The sequence below is a fragment of the Triticum urartu genome, chromosome 1A, assembly GCF_056163025.1.
Source record: "Triticum urartu cultivar PI428250 chromosome 1A, HENAU_Tu73, whole genome shotgun sequence".
Classification (NCBI taxonomy): Eukaryota; Viridiplantae; Streptophyta; class Magnoliopsida; order Poales; family Poaceae; genus Triticum; species Triticum urartu.
Genome location: NC_141873.1, coordinates 441,944,984 through 441,960,627, shown reverse-complemented (window position 1 = coordinate 441,960,627; position 15,644 = coordinate 441,944,984). Strand labels below are relative to the sequence as shown.

The window sequence follows — 15,644 nt, the reverse complement described above, 5'->3', positions numbered from 1 at the left end:
CTCTACTTTGTTTTCTTGTTCATGGCTTTGTGCTATAGGTCACTTATGTGAATATTTATTTTTTATGCATTGTGTTCATGTTGACATGTGCTATGTGACAACTAATGCCTCTTTGTGCATTATTATGGTCCAGTGCTGAATTGATACATAAATGAGATGAAAAAATGGCGGCAACAATAAAGTTAACATTACCTTTAATATGTACATTTACAAAATTTCCAATCATTATAAAACTCCCAATCATTATATTGTCAAAATGGACGGGCGCGGCAACGCGCGCCATCAACGATCTAGTAACTAGAGTCAGGCTTCACTCTAGCGAGTCTCTCGGAGCTTCCTGCTTATTTAACGTCCTGTGTCAGACTTCCCAAATAGGTAGTCAGTGAGGACGATAAGTTCCATAGAACCTTTTCAGTGAGGAAAAAACAGAGTTAGCGCGATAATAGTCTTTTTAGAATGATTGCATGCTTGCTAAGTTTGTCAATAGACTGCTTGTTGCACCGGATTTACCATTGATCAGCTGGCTTAGGCGAGATCATTTTCACAAATTGACAAACTAGTTCAAGTGTAGACTAGAGAGTCTACTGGTGTGCAGCTTGGCTATGGAAAAACGACTTCGTTCTGGAAAGACAAATGGATTACAAATGGCCCTTTGTATCCGCTCTTCCCAGCTATATTCTCACTCTCTGATACCAAATATAAGATGCACGCAGTAATAAAAGGTTCGCTTTGTTGTCGAATGTTAATGTAGCAGCCGCACATAGTAAGAAAAGGTTGGCGAGACTGAGAGTTGAGAGGCCCCTTTCGTACGCTCATTATTTACTTGAAGCGGTGCGCACCTGTAGTATATTTTCGCTAAGGCTTCAACAGGTTCAGCTAAGCACCCAGGACGAGGATTCAGTCTTGTGGAACGGCTGCACGGATGTTGTCTACTCTGCTCGGTCAGCTTATCAACGACAGTTTCTGGGCTCCTTCTCTGCTCCCAATTTCGATAAGCTATGGAAGGCACAAGGTGACGGCAATCTACACCTGCTCGCATATTTGGAATGGGCGCAACAGGCGGGTCTTCGAGAACGTCTCCCTTCCGGTCGACGGCGTTCTTCAGCTCGACAAGCAAGACTGCGAGAACGACCCACTGCCAGAGGCAGACTAGTGTTTTCTATATCTGTACAACTCATGCACCACTGCCTAGGACTGATCATGTCTCGACCACCTAGCGGTTAATGCACTATGTAAAAACTCTCTATTCTTCTTAATGTATGGGCAGCTCAGTGCCAATTCCACAGAAAATAATGTATTGCAATGCAAGACCTTGACGGCGCGGGTGTTTCTTGATCAGATGAGAAAAAGGCAAATGGTAGAATTGTAACATTTTCCCTAAGTCAAAGAAAAATAGGTGGAGTAGTGTGGTTTCATCTCCCACATGCCACTAACGCTGGGCATAGCCGGAGGAAACGTCCAGGTGATAACTAAATTCCAAATGCCTCCAAAGCCTATATCTATCTAGAGACTACGATGAGATGAACAAGCAGTGAGCCAATCATTTCACCACCCCCCTTCTATTGGTTTGATGAACAGTTCGCACGACTCTCGTTCTTATGTCTCTTGGATCGATATCCCCTCTTAGACGGTGCGTCCCTTTTATAGAGCAGTACTACTCCAATGTTGGTTGTAATCCTACAATCCTGACTCTCTCTTCAAGTCTCATTACTTGTATCTACTCCCTCCGTTTCGAATTACTTGTCTTAGATTTGTCTAGATACGAAGGATTCGTATCTAGACAAATCTAAGACAAGTAATTCGAAACGGAAGGAATAATATCGAAATCCCAAAAACCCTGAGCAGAACCGCAAAAGGGCGCAGACTAGGAATTGATAGTGACCACAGTTGACTGGACCACCTGGTTGGTCCAGAACTAAATGGAGCAAAATCGCAAAGACCCACCAGCAGTTTTGGGAAATATATCGCCAAGACGAAGATATATTGCACAAGCTAGGAATCTGCGCTAGAGAAAAGTTTTGGCAAATGGTAGTGATCACAAGCTAAAAATCCCTGCACAATAGCACACAACCTGGGACATGGTGGTGCTTGATTCACGCCCTATTTATTCTGTTTAATAAAATTTAGGTAGGAGCCTCCAGAACTAATTGGAGCAAAATCTCAAAGACTCGGCAACACTTCATGCAAGAAACAAAACATCATTCTCACAACAAGAAATACAAAAACAATTGCCAACCAGCGTACAGAAGTAATGCTTTTATTTCTCATTTTTTTTCTCGAATACGCATAGCATGCGTATCTTGCATTAAAGAGAGAGAAAAGGGGTACAAGAGCCCTCCGCCGAGGGGTTACAACACACCCACTCCACCGTATCAAGGGTACACACTACACCTCACCTCCGACCCACCTATGTATCCACCTAAAAAAGGGTTCCAAGTCCGACCGTATGAGGCCGGCCGTCTTCCAAACCCTACCCTCCGAAAGGATCCTACCAAAGGGTTCCAAGTCCGACCGTATGAGGCCGACCGTATGAGGCTTTTATTTCTCATGGTGCGACACACTACATATGGAATAGGCCAAATCACACATTTTTAAACAAACTTGATGCAAAATGATACTCCTTGTGCAACAAAGAAGAAGCGGTACAAACTTTAAGTGTGGATTTATAGGTCGCACCATGGGAGAAGATAGAGAAACAGTAGTAACGGACGTTGTGTTTTGGCTCCCTGGCTTAGATGATACAGGGAGTGATGAGTAAATTTCAAAAATAAATGGTGAAAGATACTTGAGTGCGTAATGATTATGCCAAATTTTAGAGCATTTGGACTTCTGAGTAGCTCTTAGCAAAAAAGACAAATTTAAGATCCGTGAAAAAGTTTACTGTTTGTACTATTCAGACCTGGGTTTTTTTTTGCCGAGAGCTACTCAGATGTCCGAATGCTCTAAAGCACGAACATCACGCATTCAAGCATCTTTCACCACAAAAAATGGAATTTTTTGAATTTTTCTAGTATTTATTTTGAATTTACTGTTCATAGGGTGTAGATGAGCTCAAGCTCCGGATTGGATATTCAATTAGTAACACGTAATTGAACTAGGTAGTTTTTAAAAAATATTAGGATTTTTGCTTCAGTGCATCCCTTTAAAAATTTGTACGAATCTTAAAGTTACTTAAAAGACTATCATCATATTACCTTACAGATCAAACATGCTATATTATCCTTTTTAATTGAGTGGTCCCTTTTAATCTAGATCAAAATCCGTACACTTTTCCAGGGGGTTTACAGAAGCCATGCACCTCCGGTTTGACTAGTCAATAAGAATAACAGACCATTCCAACACAGAGTTTCTTGACTCATACCTATATGCACAAGAAGTTAGATAATAGACAGCGAGAGAAACAACAAATATAAGTACCCCAGAACACCAATGGATTCCGCAAAAATGAAATCAGAGCAATAAAATGAATAATAGTTCCTTTAACACTATCAAGTATATTGACGTATAGGATGCTGGAGCTTTATTTCCTCAATGTCCTCCCCTTTTTATTGTGCAATAATTCTTTTATTACTCAAAGTTTAAGGCTTACAATCTCGTTCAACAACATTTAAGAGCTCCTCTGGGCCAGAACCTAACCAAACCACTATTCGGTCATTCAACCTACTACCAAAGTTAGCCATGAAGTGACCCCCATACTATTTCAACTTGTCTTTTTTATGTCTGGTCATAAACGCATACTTCGACTTTGCTTACACCGCTCTTTGCCATTGAGATAGCCTCTAAACAATCTGACTCTAAACAATCAAGTTTTAGATAGCCTCTAAACTATGCCAGATCCACTATGGCATATAAATATGGAGCTGCACGGGGTGATGGTTAATGCAATTTCTGCTACATATGGAGCTGCGCGGCACAAAATAAAGGACAGATCTTCACCTTGGTACTGATCAAGCACCATATTAAAAGCAGGGTGGTTCTTCCCCTAAAAAAAGGCAGGTTGGTTCTTCCACAGTAGAATAAGCACCACAATAGAATGCTACAGATGACGATCGGTGCTCCTTTCTTTTTTTTTCTTTTTTTTGAACTTCGGCGACCTTTATTACAAAATGATCATATCAGATACAAGGGAGGGAATTAAGAAATCAGGGGGATGCTCTTGCCAGACCTCATTTAACTTCCTTCTATAACTAGTCCTGGCTAGCCAATGCGCTACCCCATTACTCTCCCTAGCACAGTGAACAATCGTCGCCCTGCCGAAGGAACTCAACACCTGTCGGCAATCATCCGTCAACACCGCAGCCGAAGCACGGTACTCCGAAGGATCCTTCATAGCTTGTACTATCTCCTGTGAGTCGGACTCCACAACCAGTGCATAAATACCCAAATGCTCTGCCAATCGCAGTCCTTCCAAAAGTGCTAACGCTTTCATAGAGGGAACATCCATGGCATACTGTCGAAAGGAACAAGAAGCAGCAATAAACGCTCCTGCGCTATCTCGTAAGACAGCTCCAGTAGCTCCCGCGCCCTCATCCACATGATAGCTCGCGTCAACATTGAGTTTAATCACCCCTTTAGCTGGTCTCGCCCATCTAATCTGTTCCGTAGCTTCCTTTGCCTTGGCAGCTAGTGAGTTTGCCACGATACCACGAATGCTCATAGCTGAACGAACCGGGCTACCAACATTCTCCTGGTGACTAATCTTCTGGCGATCCCACCATAAATACCATCTAGTCACCATAACTATTTCCACACCATTAACAATTGGTAGTTTTACCTCTCCTGGTAGCTCAGAGCAAAGAAGTTTCTCCAGGATTACCGACCCTGACCGCTCATGGGCTGCTGCATTCGCGATTGATGTTTCCAGCCCCAGCTCCTTCCACACGGCCTTGGCTCTTTCGCACGCAAATAACATATGGCGCAGATCCTCAAGCTCATTGCCGCATACTGGACAGATCACCGGAGTAGATAGATGCCGATCTGACAGCGTACAATAGCATGGTACAATCCCATGTAGCACTCTCCAGTTAAACACGTTTACCTTAGGGGGCACTGTCCTGCCCCAAAGGACCTTCCAAACCGGATGCGGATCCACTCTTCCTGCTCCAACGTTCATCCGAGCCCGTGTTCTGTACTTAGATTTCCAAGTGATGTGATAAGCAGAACGGACCGTAAAACATCCCAACTTTGAAAAATGCCATGAAATAAAATCAGACTGGCCATGAGATGATAGTGGTATCTGCAATATTCTTTCAGCATCCACTGCCAAAAAATTTCCCTTAATAATTGTTCATCCCAACTTCCGGATATTGGATCAATTAGTTCTTGTACTTTCTGTAGCAAACAATGCCCCCTAGGGGTCATTACCTTCCGATCATGGCTTGTGGGAATCCACTCATCCTTCCAAATGTCAATTGATTCACCATCCCCAACCCGCCAGATCGCCCCTTCCTTGAAGGTTTTCATACCTGCCATGATACTTTGCCACGTATAAGATGCACCTTTTTTCAGAGTAGTATTCATCAAGTCCCCATCTGGGTAATACTTTGCTCGTAAGACTTGAGCACATAACGAATCCGGATTAGATAATAACCGCCAACATTGCTTAGCTAGCATGGCTCTATTGAAACAGTACAGATCTCGGAATCCCATGCCTCCTTCATTTTTCGGGATACACATCTTCCATCATGCTTTCCAGTGTATTTTCTTCTTGTTCGGAGTGTCTCCCCACCAATATCTAGCGATAGCATCGCAAATAGCCTTACAAATATTTTTGGGGATATTAAAAACAGACATGGTATAGACTGGAATCGCCTGTGCCACGACTTTCAGTAACGTCACCTTGCCACTGATCGAGAGCATTTTTGAGATCCAACTGTTAATGAGCGCACATACTCTATCAACCAGGTGCTGAAAACTATCACTTCGATCGATTCCAACCTTCGATGGTAGTCCCAAGTACTTATCAGAAATAGCCTCTGAAACTATATTAAGGTGTGTGCAAATCTCTGCTCGTACCTCCACCAAAGTGTTTGGACTGAAAAAAACACTGGATTTTGCATCACTTACCAGTTGACCCGAGCTAGCACAGTACAAGTCCAGCGCATTCTTGAGCGACGTGGCATTCAACGTATCCACCCTCATCAGGATCAGGGAGTCATCAGCAAATAACAAGTGTGAAACTGATGGTGCACTACGGCACACCCTAATTCCTTGGATACCACCGACCGCCTCTTCATGCGCTAGTAGACTGGATAACCCTTCAGCACATATCAAGAATAGATAAGGAGATAAAGGATCCCCTTGCCTGAGCCCCCTGGATGGGGTAAACACCTCTGTTTCATCCGAGTTGAACCAAATCCTGTAATTAACAGAAGTAACGCATGCCATAATCATCTCCACCCATGAGGTGTCAAAACCCAACTTGATCATCATATCCCTGAGGAAATTCCACTCAACTCGATCATAGGCTTTGTGCATGTCAAGCTTCACCGCACACAAGCCACCGTTCCCTTGCCTCTTCTTCTTAATGGCATGAAAACACTCATAAGCCACTAACACATTGTCGGTAATGAGTCTATCCGACACAAAGGCACTCTGGGTCTGAGATATAATGTCTGGTAATAACACTTTCAGTCTATTGGCTAAAACTTTGAAGATTACCTTATAGACGACATTACATAAACGATCGGTGCTCCTTTACTTTGGCTGTTCTTCCGTAAAACGTAGGGGTAAGCATTTCCGCTAGGGGAAAGTTCTGGGTTGAGACAGATCATCACAACTTGCAAGCTGAAAATCCTACATAAAAGCACGCAGCCTGGGAAATGGTAGTGTTTGATAAGATCACCCTACCTAAATGCTGAAGCTGTAGTGCCTAAGCACCAACTCAAAACCGTAAAGCTCTCCTTTGGTTTGGAGGAATTTTGTAGGATTTTCATAAGATAGGATTTCTATAGGAAAAATTCCTTTAGAGCTCTTTGGTTTGTAGGAATGAAATCCTATTCCTATGGAGGAATTCTTCCTATCCTCCACATTTCATAGAAAAATAAACATTAGCCTGGACTCAATGAAAAAAAAAATCCTATGATGTGAATCAAAGGGCATTTCCTTTTCTATTCCTAAGCATAGGATTTGAGATACATGTCATCTCATTTCCTATGACTTACCTATTCCTATGATTTTCCAATCCTATAAACCAAAGGAGGCCTTAGGCTCATCGCACTAAGAGAAAAGCAAAGTAACTCTCCTGGATGTTGAGCGGTTCAGAGCAGAACATTCATCCCTACTTATTCTGCTTAATAATGAAATTTAGATAGTGGAGCTGAGCGCAAAGATTCAAAGACCCAACAGTTCATGTACGAAACAGAAACAACATTCTCACAAGAAATACTACAAACAGGGTACAGGAGAATTCATGCTTTTATTTCTCAATGGTGCGACACGCTACGTATGGGACAGGCCAAATCACACATATTTAAACAAATTTGATGCAAAATTATACTCCTTGTGCCACTAACAAGAAACAGCGGTAACTGCTTTAATTATGGCTTTAGACTATTTGATAGTTCGCAGCAACCAAACGGACCCTCTGTGAATACTTTGGAGGGTTGCCTTCCTTCAGAGGATGAATTCCAGTGACCTGAAATTTTTCCAGAAAACCAAATAAATAAATGCGGAAATCAGAAAGAAAAAAAAAGCAGTCAAAACCAAACACTACAGGAGAACTAACAAACCTTCAAATCACTGAAAGTATTGGAAGCAGCAAATCCAATAGAGATGGGGAAAAATGTTGACGGATCAGCCGGGGGAACAATAAATTCCATCGACCCACTGAGAAGGCATAAACATTGGTTAGTACAACAGGATTTAACTAGGTAGTAGCAAAAACTATCTGAGTCAATGAAATAATATATCCCATCCACCTGCGGTTTGACTGATCAATAAGGATGATGGACCATTCCAATACAGAGTTTCTTGGGTCATACCTATAAGCACAAGGAGAAATTAGATAACAAACAGGAAGAGAAGCAACAAATATAAGCAGCTGAAAGCCATTGCATTCCGCAACTACGAGCAATAAAATGAACCACAGTTTCTTTACTACTATCAAGCATATTGACATATAGGATGCTAGAGTTTTATTTACTCAATGTCCACTCCTTACTAGTTTGAAACACCAGTTGTAAGGGCAATGGTTGGAATGCAGGTCATCACTACCTATTTTTGAAGCTCAACACCAGTTCATATAATATCAACCATATTATCAAAAGGGAGTGAAGTGATACTGTATAACACCATGCAACTGGATTTGCAAGCATGATTCTCATGTACATTAGAAAATTGTCACTAATAATTTCTGCAAGATATTCTAGTAACTGAAACATATCAGGAAACACAAACAAAAGAGTAGCTTGAAACATTACTTCCACTCTCCATCAATCTGTTTAACAGTTGGAGCCTCCCGAAGTGCAGGTAGAGGAATAGATATGACAACATTGTTCAGGTCAAACATCTCTGAAGCCTCATATTCAATGTTGACATAGGTTTCATTTCCAGATACCGAGGGCCAGCAGTTAACTACACAAACAAGACGAATTACAGAATGTCCAAATTAATAGAATACCACAACAGAATAAAGTGATTGTGCACCTGACAGAGGTAAATTCGATTCATTCATCCCCTGGATTCTCCATTTCACAAGTGGTGTTTCATTTTGACCACTTGGGAAAGGCCTGTTTGGATCTTTTGCTCCAACAATTTGCTGGCTGTTAAACAACTCCTTGTGGATATTGGGGTGTGTTTTGAAGCTGAGTCCAGGTACATCTTTGTTTTCGATCTGTACAGCACCGCCACATATCAAAAATATAAGCTCCAATAAATTGTGATGGGCCACTCCATAATGCATAATAGTGTACAACAAGATTTTTCATCATCAATAAATACATTTAACATAAATGAATATGAATGTCATAGCGTGTGAAAATGGTTGATACTGTATTCCCATGCAATAGATGAACCATGCAAGAATTATTTTAGCTGGAATGTTGCCACAACAGAAGAGGACCAGTCTGTTCAATTAGTGTATAATGCGGTAATAAACTAAAATGGCAATGAAAATAAAATGCACTGTTGATTGAAGTCCAGAAAAATAATACCTGTAACTGGATAAATCCATCTGCATCATTAAGGACCTGAAGAGCAAGGGTTCCTTGCACATCAAAGTTATTAACACCTCCATCTCTTTTAACTATTACATTAAGTTTCTCTTCAATAGTCACTGTGATGGGATCGCTTGGTATAAGAGGCGAGGCCCTTGAAGAAACTGAACTTGGTTGTGCATCCTCCAAAATGACTTCTCCTTCAGCTTTCAAAGATTCTAGGAACTGATTTGTCTTCTGTGATTTGCCTAATTTCATACCAAAACCTTTGCCAGGAGCAGTAGCAGCAGCTGACGGACGACCTGTAGACATGTTGCTGTGAATTAGACCAAAAATGTCTGTGATATAGCTTCCTAAACTCTCTCTAACAATAGTACAAGGCAGGTAACATAGCTGCCCAGCATTAACACAGGGGAAAATCTGTCTTCAAAGACCTGAATAAAACTTCCCTACTTGGCATATCCGAGAAACCCAGAGATTTATCTATCAGCACACAACCAACAATGAAATACACAAACAGACATGAGTTTTATGGGACGGGTGTAACAGGCTAGGTGAATGTATTTCATATACATGAAAAGAACATCACAATGAAATACAACTACATGCAAACAACACAAAGGAAAGGTGTTATCCAATCCCACAACATAATTTGTAACAGTAACTTTTCATTAATGTGAGTAACTTATCATTCATGTGAGACAACTATTTGCTTAAAAGAGAAGGAGGCCTTAAGTTGCCACCTTTGGGTTTACTCGCAAATGAGTCCATATCAGCGCCTATTCCACTTAATCCAGAACCACTTCCAAAGCCAGTACCACTGATGTTCATGTCACTGAAAGTTTTTTCAATAACACGGGGACCAGATATTGATGAGTATCCTCCTTTGTCAAGTTTGCCTTTCTCCATCTGAATCAATACCAACCAGAAGAAAGTTTTTCTCAAGGCATGATCAAAATAATGCCCAATAAACAGTATGGTAAGAGTGCTGTAATTGATGAAATGCAATTGCGATTTAAACAATAAAATACAAATCACGCTGTCATTTTATAGTAATTGGCACTTTTCCTTTGGCTATAATACAAGTTTGCGCAATGCTCACTTCCATAATAAATTCTCCTACATATGCTTATAAGTTCTAATGTTACAGAAATTAGTTGTGAAAAAAGGAAAGCTTAGCCAAGACATGCTTACTGGCTAACTACAAAGTGTGACCCAGCCAAACATGCGAGATTGAAGCAGCTGATACCAACTATAATAGACCTAAGCTGATGCAAAATTGACAGCTGAAATATCCCAAATAACCATACAAACCAACTAGAAATTACAGTGTCTTCTTTTTCCTAATGACCAGAGCTCGCTAAACTAAATGTCATTTTTTCTCCAAGGTAGAATACATAGTGTTATTATAGAGAAAAGTGTAGGGCATACCCTGATTTTGTCAAGCTCACTAGCTCTCTTCTTCATGACATCTTTAGTTTCATTGATCTTGCTCTGCATCATCAGCTTATGTGCCTTCTCTTCATGGCTTTCCATCTCACAGTATTGCTTGACTTGTTGCACCGTCACATTTTCCTTGTTTCCGAGAGAGATTGCCTCATCAAATGCAAATATAAGCTCAAATGCTGTTTTACAGATACTATCCTCATCCAGAGAAGAGTACTCAGGCACCTTTATAAATGTTAAGGAGACCATGGTACTGAATTATTAAAAAAAGGAAAATTATCACAGCATAGCAGCATACACAATGGTGGGTAGATACTCCCAGCTCTTACACATGATTTATATTTTTCAAGTATAATTTATCAACGAAGAATGGGTTAACCTAGTATTTTTCCTTGACAATATCCACAACCAAAGGTCAAGATACACTATCTGCTGTTTAGTTATCATGAGGGAACAAATACGTTACAAAAACTATCACCCTTTTTATGTATTATTTAATGACTTCATCAATAAGGTAGGGTTATAAAACTGGAAAACTGAAGATATGAAAATAGGATACAAGCTTGGATAGTAGCCTCAGTGTGTCCAGATCTTCGAGAATGTTACTCTGCTTGTTTGTAATAAGCAGCAGATATAGGCCTTCAATAGGTTGATAAACATAACGGACACTTTCAGTCTCAAGATAAGTGTGCTGCTTCCCAGTTCCAACAAGTTTTGGGAATGCTGCAAGTAATCCTTCGATCCTAATTCGAGACATGTCAACATACTGTCTTGAAACAAGTGCTGCAATGTAAAGTTTTGAAGGAAACATTAACCACAGAGGAGCCCTGTTTCTATACAAACTCACATAATATAGAAGTTAAAAATGTACTCATCCAGCATTATGATAATAGCTACTCCCTCCATCCCATAATATAAGATGTTATTACAATCAATATGTGAGTACATTGGTTGTAATAACACCTTATATTATGGGACGGAGGGAGTAGTTCACTTCAGTTAGTAAACCTTGGATGAAAATTATATGCTATATTAAAAGAACAAATGAATCAATTTATTTGGATTGGCATGAATATTCAGTCACTAACTGAAATGTTTGAACTCATCGCACCTTTTCCAGATTTTGAGATGATGGAAGCAGCAAGAACCACCTGGGGGTAGATGAGAACAATCAGTTCCTTCAAACAATAAAGTGGGACTACTTTTTTCAATTTATTTTGCAATAAAGGTCTGGCAGACTTAATATGAGCAATAAATAAAACTTTTAACATGTTCATGACAACAAAAAACACCATGAGAGTCCAGATCTAATTGGTTATTCACAGGCAGATTGACAGGCTTGAGGCAATTCACCGTACCATTTTCAGTAACTTTGTTGGTCCCCCGAACTAACACAAGCCAGCAAATTATGCACCTGCTAGAAGAAGAAAGAATAATGCATCAGCAAACAATCATCCAGCAAAACCAAAACTGAGCGGAGAAAAGAGGAGGTAATTGCATCACTAGGAGCCATAACTTATAACTAGCCCTCAAGCTTCAGAGCAACAAAATCGCTGCTGAACATGTTCCTCAATCCAATACATTTTTGTTTGGTTAAAGAATGACATTGCAGATGTGCTAACGGAATTGCAGGGAGTTGTGTTGTGATGATTGATTCCCTTACTTGTTTGGTTCTAGCAGGTCACTAACGTGATCGGTTCAGACAGTTGACGCATCATCAAATGGTAAACTAGCACTCAGCAAGAAGACGAACTTTACCGACGAGAACTTGATCAAACCAAACACTGCTGGATCAATAACCATGTGATCCCCCACCACCGGGATGGTTTCAAGTAAAAGTGCTTGTAGTATTAGTACTCCACCATGGAGCAAACAAGTCTTCAACCAACTGGATGGGTCAGAGAGGAAGGAAGAACTGGATGAGAATGATCACAACAGTAAAGATGCCCAGCGAGGATGGTAATGGCAGATCTCACATTGAAGCTTGCCTGCCTGCTGCCAGAGGAAGGGGAGGGACAGACAGTTGGTACGAGAAATGGTGACACTGCTTCAGATCCCAGGGAGTGGATCTGATCATGTACGACACTGGGAATTGTAAGATGAGTGCCAGTGTGGTGGGGTCTGGTCTCACCCATCAGGCTGAGGCAAGGACAAATTTCGATGGAGGCAATCAGGCAAGTGGAACCTTCTATTCAAACATGCACATCCCATCTCTCAGGCAAGTGGAACCTTCTATTCAAACATGCACATCCCATCTCTCAGATTCGGAGAAAAAACATGGTTTATTCATCTTTTACTAGTGGACGTTACATTGTACATTACACCGCTCAGCTCTAATGCAGGACCAATTTGACCATCAACGACCAGTACCACAAACTCTTCATCTCTACAACAAATATCGCAACAATTTTCAATTGTGCAAACTATTGTCAAACTGCTTTGCATATGAAAAGTACATGATGCATCAGGCAGGCAACGATATACTCAACAAGTTCACATCCAACACGGCCAACCCAACAACTTTAAGCATCTCAGATTTCACCAACAAAATGCACATCGTAAATAACACTAGTACACCAGGCCTCTCAGATCCGGCATCCTGGGCACGCTAATCTGAACAAACGAACCCGAGGAGGATCGGGGGAGCGGACGACTGGGAGGAGTAGGAGATCGGTGGGCTGGGAAGCAGTACTCAAGGGCGGAAGGGGGGCAACGGGCAGATCCGGCCGAAGGGAAGCGACGGGCTAGCCGCGGCGAGGAGCGGGAAGGGGAAGCGACGGGGGGAGAATAGAGTGGAGGGAGACTGGAGGAGGAGGAGGAGGAGGAGGGTGGGGAGGATGGGGAGGGGTTGGGGAATTATACCTTCGCAGGCGAGGAGATGCGCCGGGCCGCCGTCCGCCGGATCTACTGCCTTCGTCCGCGACGAGGGCTGTGGAGAAAATGCCGGGAGCGCGCCCGTTCGGGTAGAGTTTTGGCGAGATCTGGAGGGAGGGGAGACGAAGGCCGCACGAGAGTGGTTAAAGCGGCGCAAGTTTCAGAGTTCCGCTAGCAATTTCCGCGTAGGACCCCTCACGCACCATTGCTTCCTCAGCACTGTCTTCATTCGGGGTTTTTTTTTTTTCGCTAGCAATTTGTTTTTTTTTTTCATTCTAAAAAAAATGCTCTCATGCTCTCAGTTTGAAAAAAAAATATTTTTAAAAAATCATAAAAAGATGAATGTTCAAAAGATATGTTTTTATAACCACTAAAAAATATCAGAGCCAACATCGGAAGTACACATCGAGAAACAAAATAAAAAGACAAATCCAATATGAGTAGTCGGATTTGCATCTGAATATCTTAGGAGTTGTAGACACATGTGTTATGAACCTTCACAAAAAAAATGTGAAACATCTTTCTTTGAACGGTCACAGAAGGAGAGCTTCCCCAGTGGATATATTGCTTAAAAGAGGCCAAAGGCAAGAGCCACCCATTTTGATTTTGGCTTGAAAACTGGATCGAAAACTTTAACAAGTTGACCCCGTTTATGAGGAAACCCGGGCCAAAAATTGTACAGGAACAAAGGAAAAAGAAGATGAGAAAAAAGGATGCTCGGGACAAGGCACGACCTAGCTAGCAGACAAAAAACCATCACCACAAGAGACACAATTAGATGTTGGGCGTCAACGAGGGATCACAACACCAAGACTTTGCAAACAACCCGGCTCAGGAGCGTCCACAATCAACAAGTGCCATAGCAAATACGAACTTTGACTTGAAGCTCCGCCACAGAAAATTAGAACGATTAGCAAGCTTGTGAGGCATCTTGCATCATCATTGAGCAAAGATGAACCGAGACAACACCAAGAGCACGAAGCTCACCGCGAGACAATGATAACCATGAGAGGGTCTTGAGCAAGCATCACCAGGGCGACGCAACACACAAAGGGTAGGGCGGATGGATGGCAGCGAATGGCTCACAATGAAGCTTTCACGAAGGTGAACAATGTATGTGGACGATGTTAGCGGATCAGGTATAGCTTAAGGACCACGCCCTGAGGGAGGAAAGCGACGCTGGCTTAGAGTTGTTGTGGTCAACTGACGCTTGGGGCAACAAGGATTACTCTCGAAACAAGACATGATCCAGCCCGATGGTAACAGGTCGCAACAGCCGCTATGTTTGCAGATCAACGACTGGTGGTCCCAATGTTGGGGGGCTCGATGGGGTTGTACGCAAGTGCAATGTGGTAGGGGAGGTTGAAGCCGAGGGCAGCATATGTGGATCTAGAGCTGAGGCACATGTCGACTATGTGCCCAGCCTCGAACGCAATCAGATCCACGTTACCCTCGCCAGCATGGTCAGGACCGAGTAGGTCCTGCACGGTGGTCGCTGCAGACAAGATGCATGAAGGAGTGGGGACACCACCTATGTTAGTAGCCAAGTCAATGTAGGGACAATGATGGAGCTGAGGCAGGAGCCGAGCAGGATGTAGGGCGACGAACAAGATGCACATCGCGTGAGGGCACGAGAAGGAGGCAGATGAGGAGGGTGTCGAGAGGACGAGGAAGCAGGCGGCACCGCACATCGGTGCGTTCAATCTGAGTTGCACGCTAAAGACTGCGACCAGCACAAAGCACGCACCACTTCGGGGACCGCCACAGGCCGAAGGCCAGTTGGACGAGGCTTATCCCGATGCCGCATATCTGACGCCTGGGAGTGGTATGAACTGGGTACAGATGCGGTGCAACCAGATCCGACTACACCGGTGTAGGGATCCGGCCTCCCCAACAGATCGGTGATGCATGCATGTGGAAGAAGTGGTGTCGTCAAGTCAGTGGTGGTTTGAGTAGCAATAGCGTGGAGAGCACAAGGGGTCATAGATGGAGCAAGGTCGCTCAGGTGCTAGTCCCATCGCCGCCAGCCACTGATGATGTGAGCCGGCGGCGGCAAGGGAAGGCGACGATGGCTTCGGGATCCCGCTCGAGTGAAAGTGCAACTATCCCTGGGTGGCTTTGGTAATTCCTAACAACATATAGCTCATTGAACTAATGCTATTTCAAGAT

At 42.6% G+C, this 15,644-nt stretch overlaps 1 protein-coding gene across 2 annotated transcripts; it reads right to left on the bottom strand.

Moving 5' to 3' along the window:
- Positions 1-7,353: 7,353 nt before the first annotated feature.
- Positions 7,354-13,677, bottom strand: LOC125516874 (clathrin adaptor complexes medium subunit family protein). 2 transcript variants are annotated; one of them, XM_048682159.2, is made up of 12 exons: positions 13,464-13,677; positions 11,960-12,015; positions 11,713-11,752; positions 11,161-11,384; positions 10,587-10,826; positions 9,899-10,064; positions 9,153-9,457; positions 8,647-8,833; positions 8,421-8,574; positions 7,920-7,982; positions 7,731-7,827; positions 7,354-7,636 (listed from the first exon to the last, which is right to left on the bottom strand). In XM_048682159.2, exons 2-12 carry the CDS (start codon positions 11,960-11,962, stop codon positions 7,547-7,549), a joined length of 1,569 nt encoding a protein of 522 aa, XP_048538116.1. In that variant the 5' UTR covers positions 11,963-12,015; positions 13,464-13,677; the 3' UTR covers positions 7,354-7,546. The 2 variants fall into 2 exon arrangements, with proteins under 2 accessions (XP_048538116.1, XP_048538119.1); XM_048682162.2 differs by having other exon boundaries at positions 11,960-12,018; positions 13,464-13,656.
- Between the last annotated feature and the right edge of the window lie 1,967 nt (positions 13,678-15,644).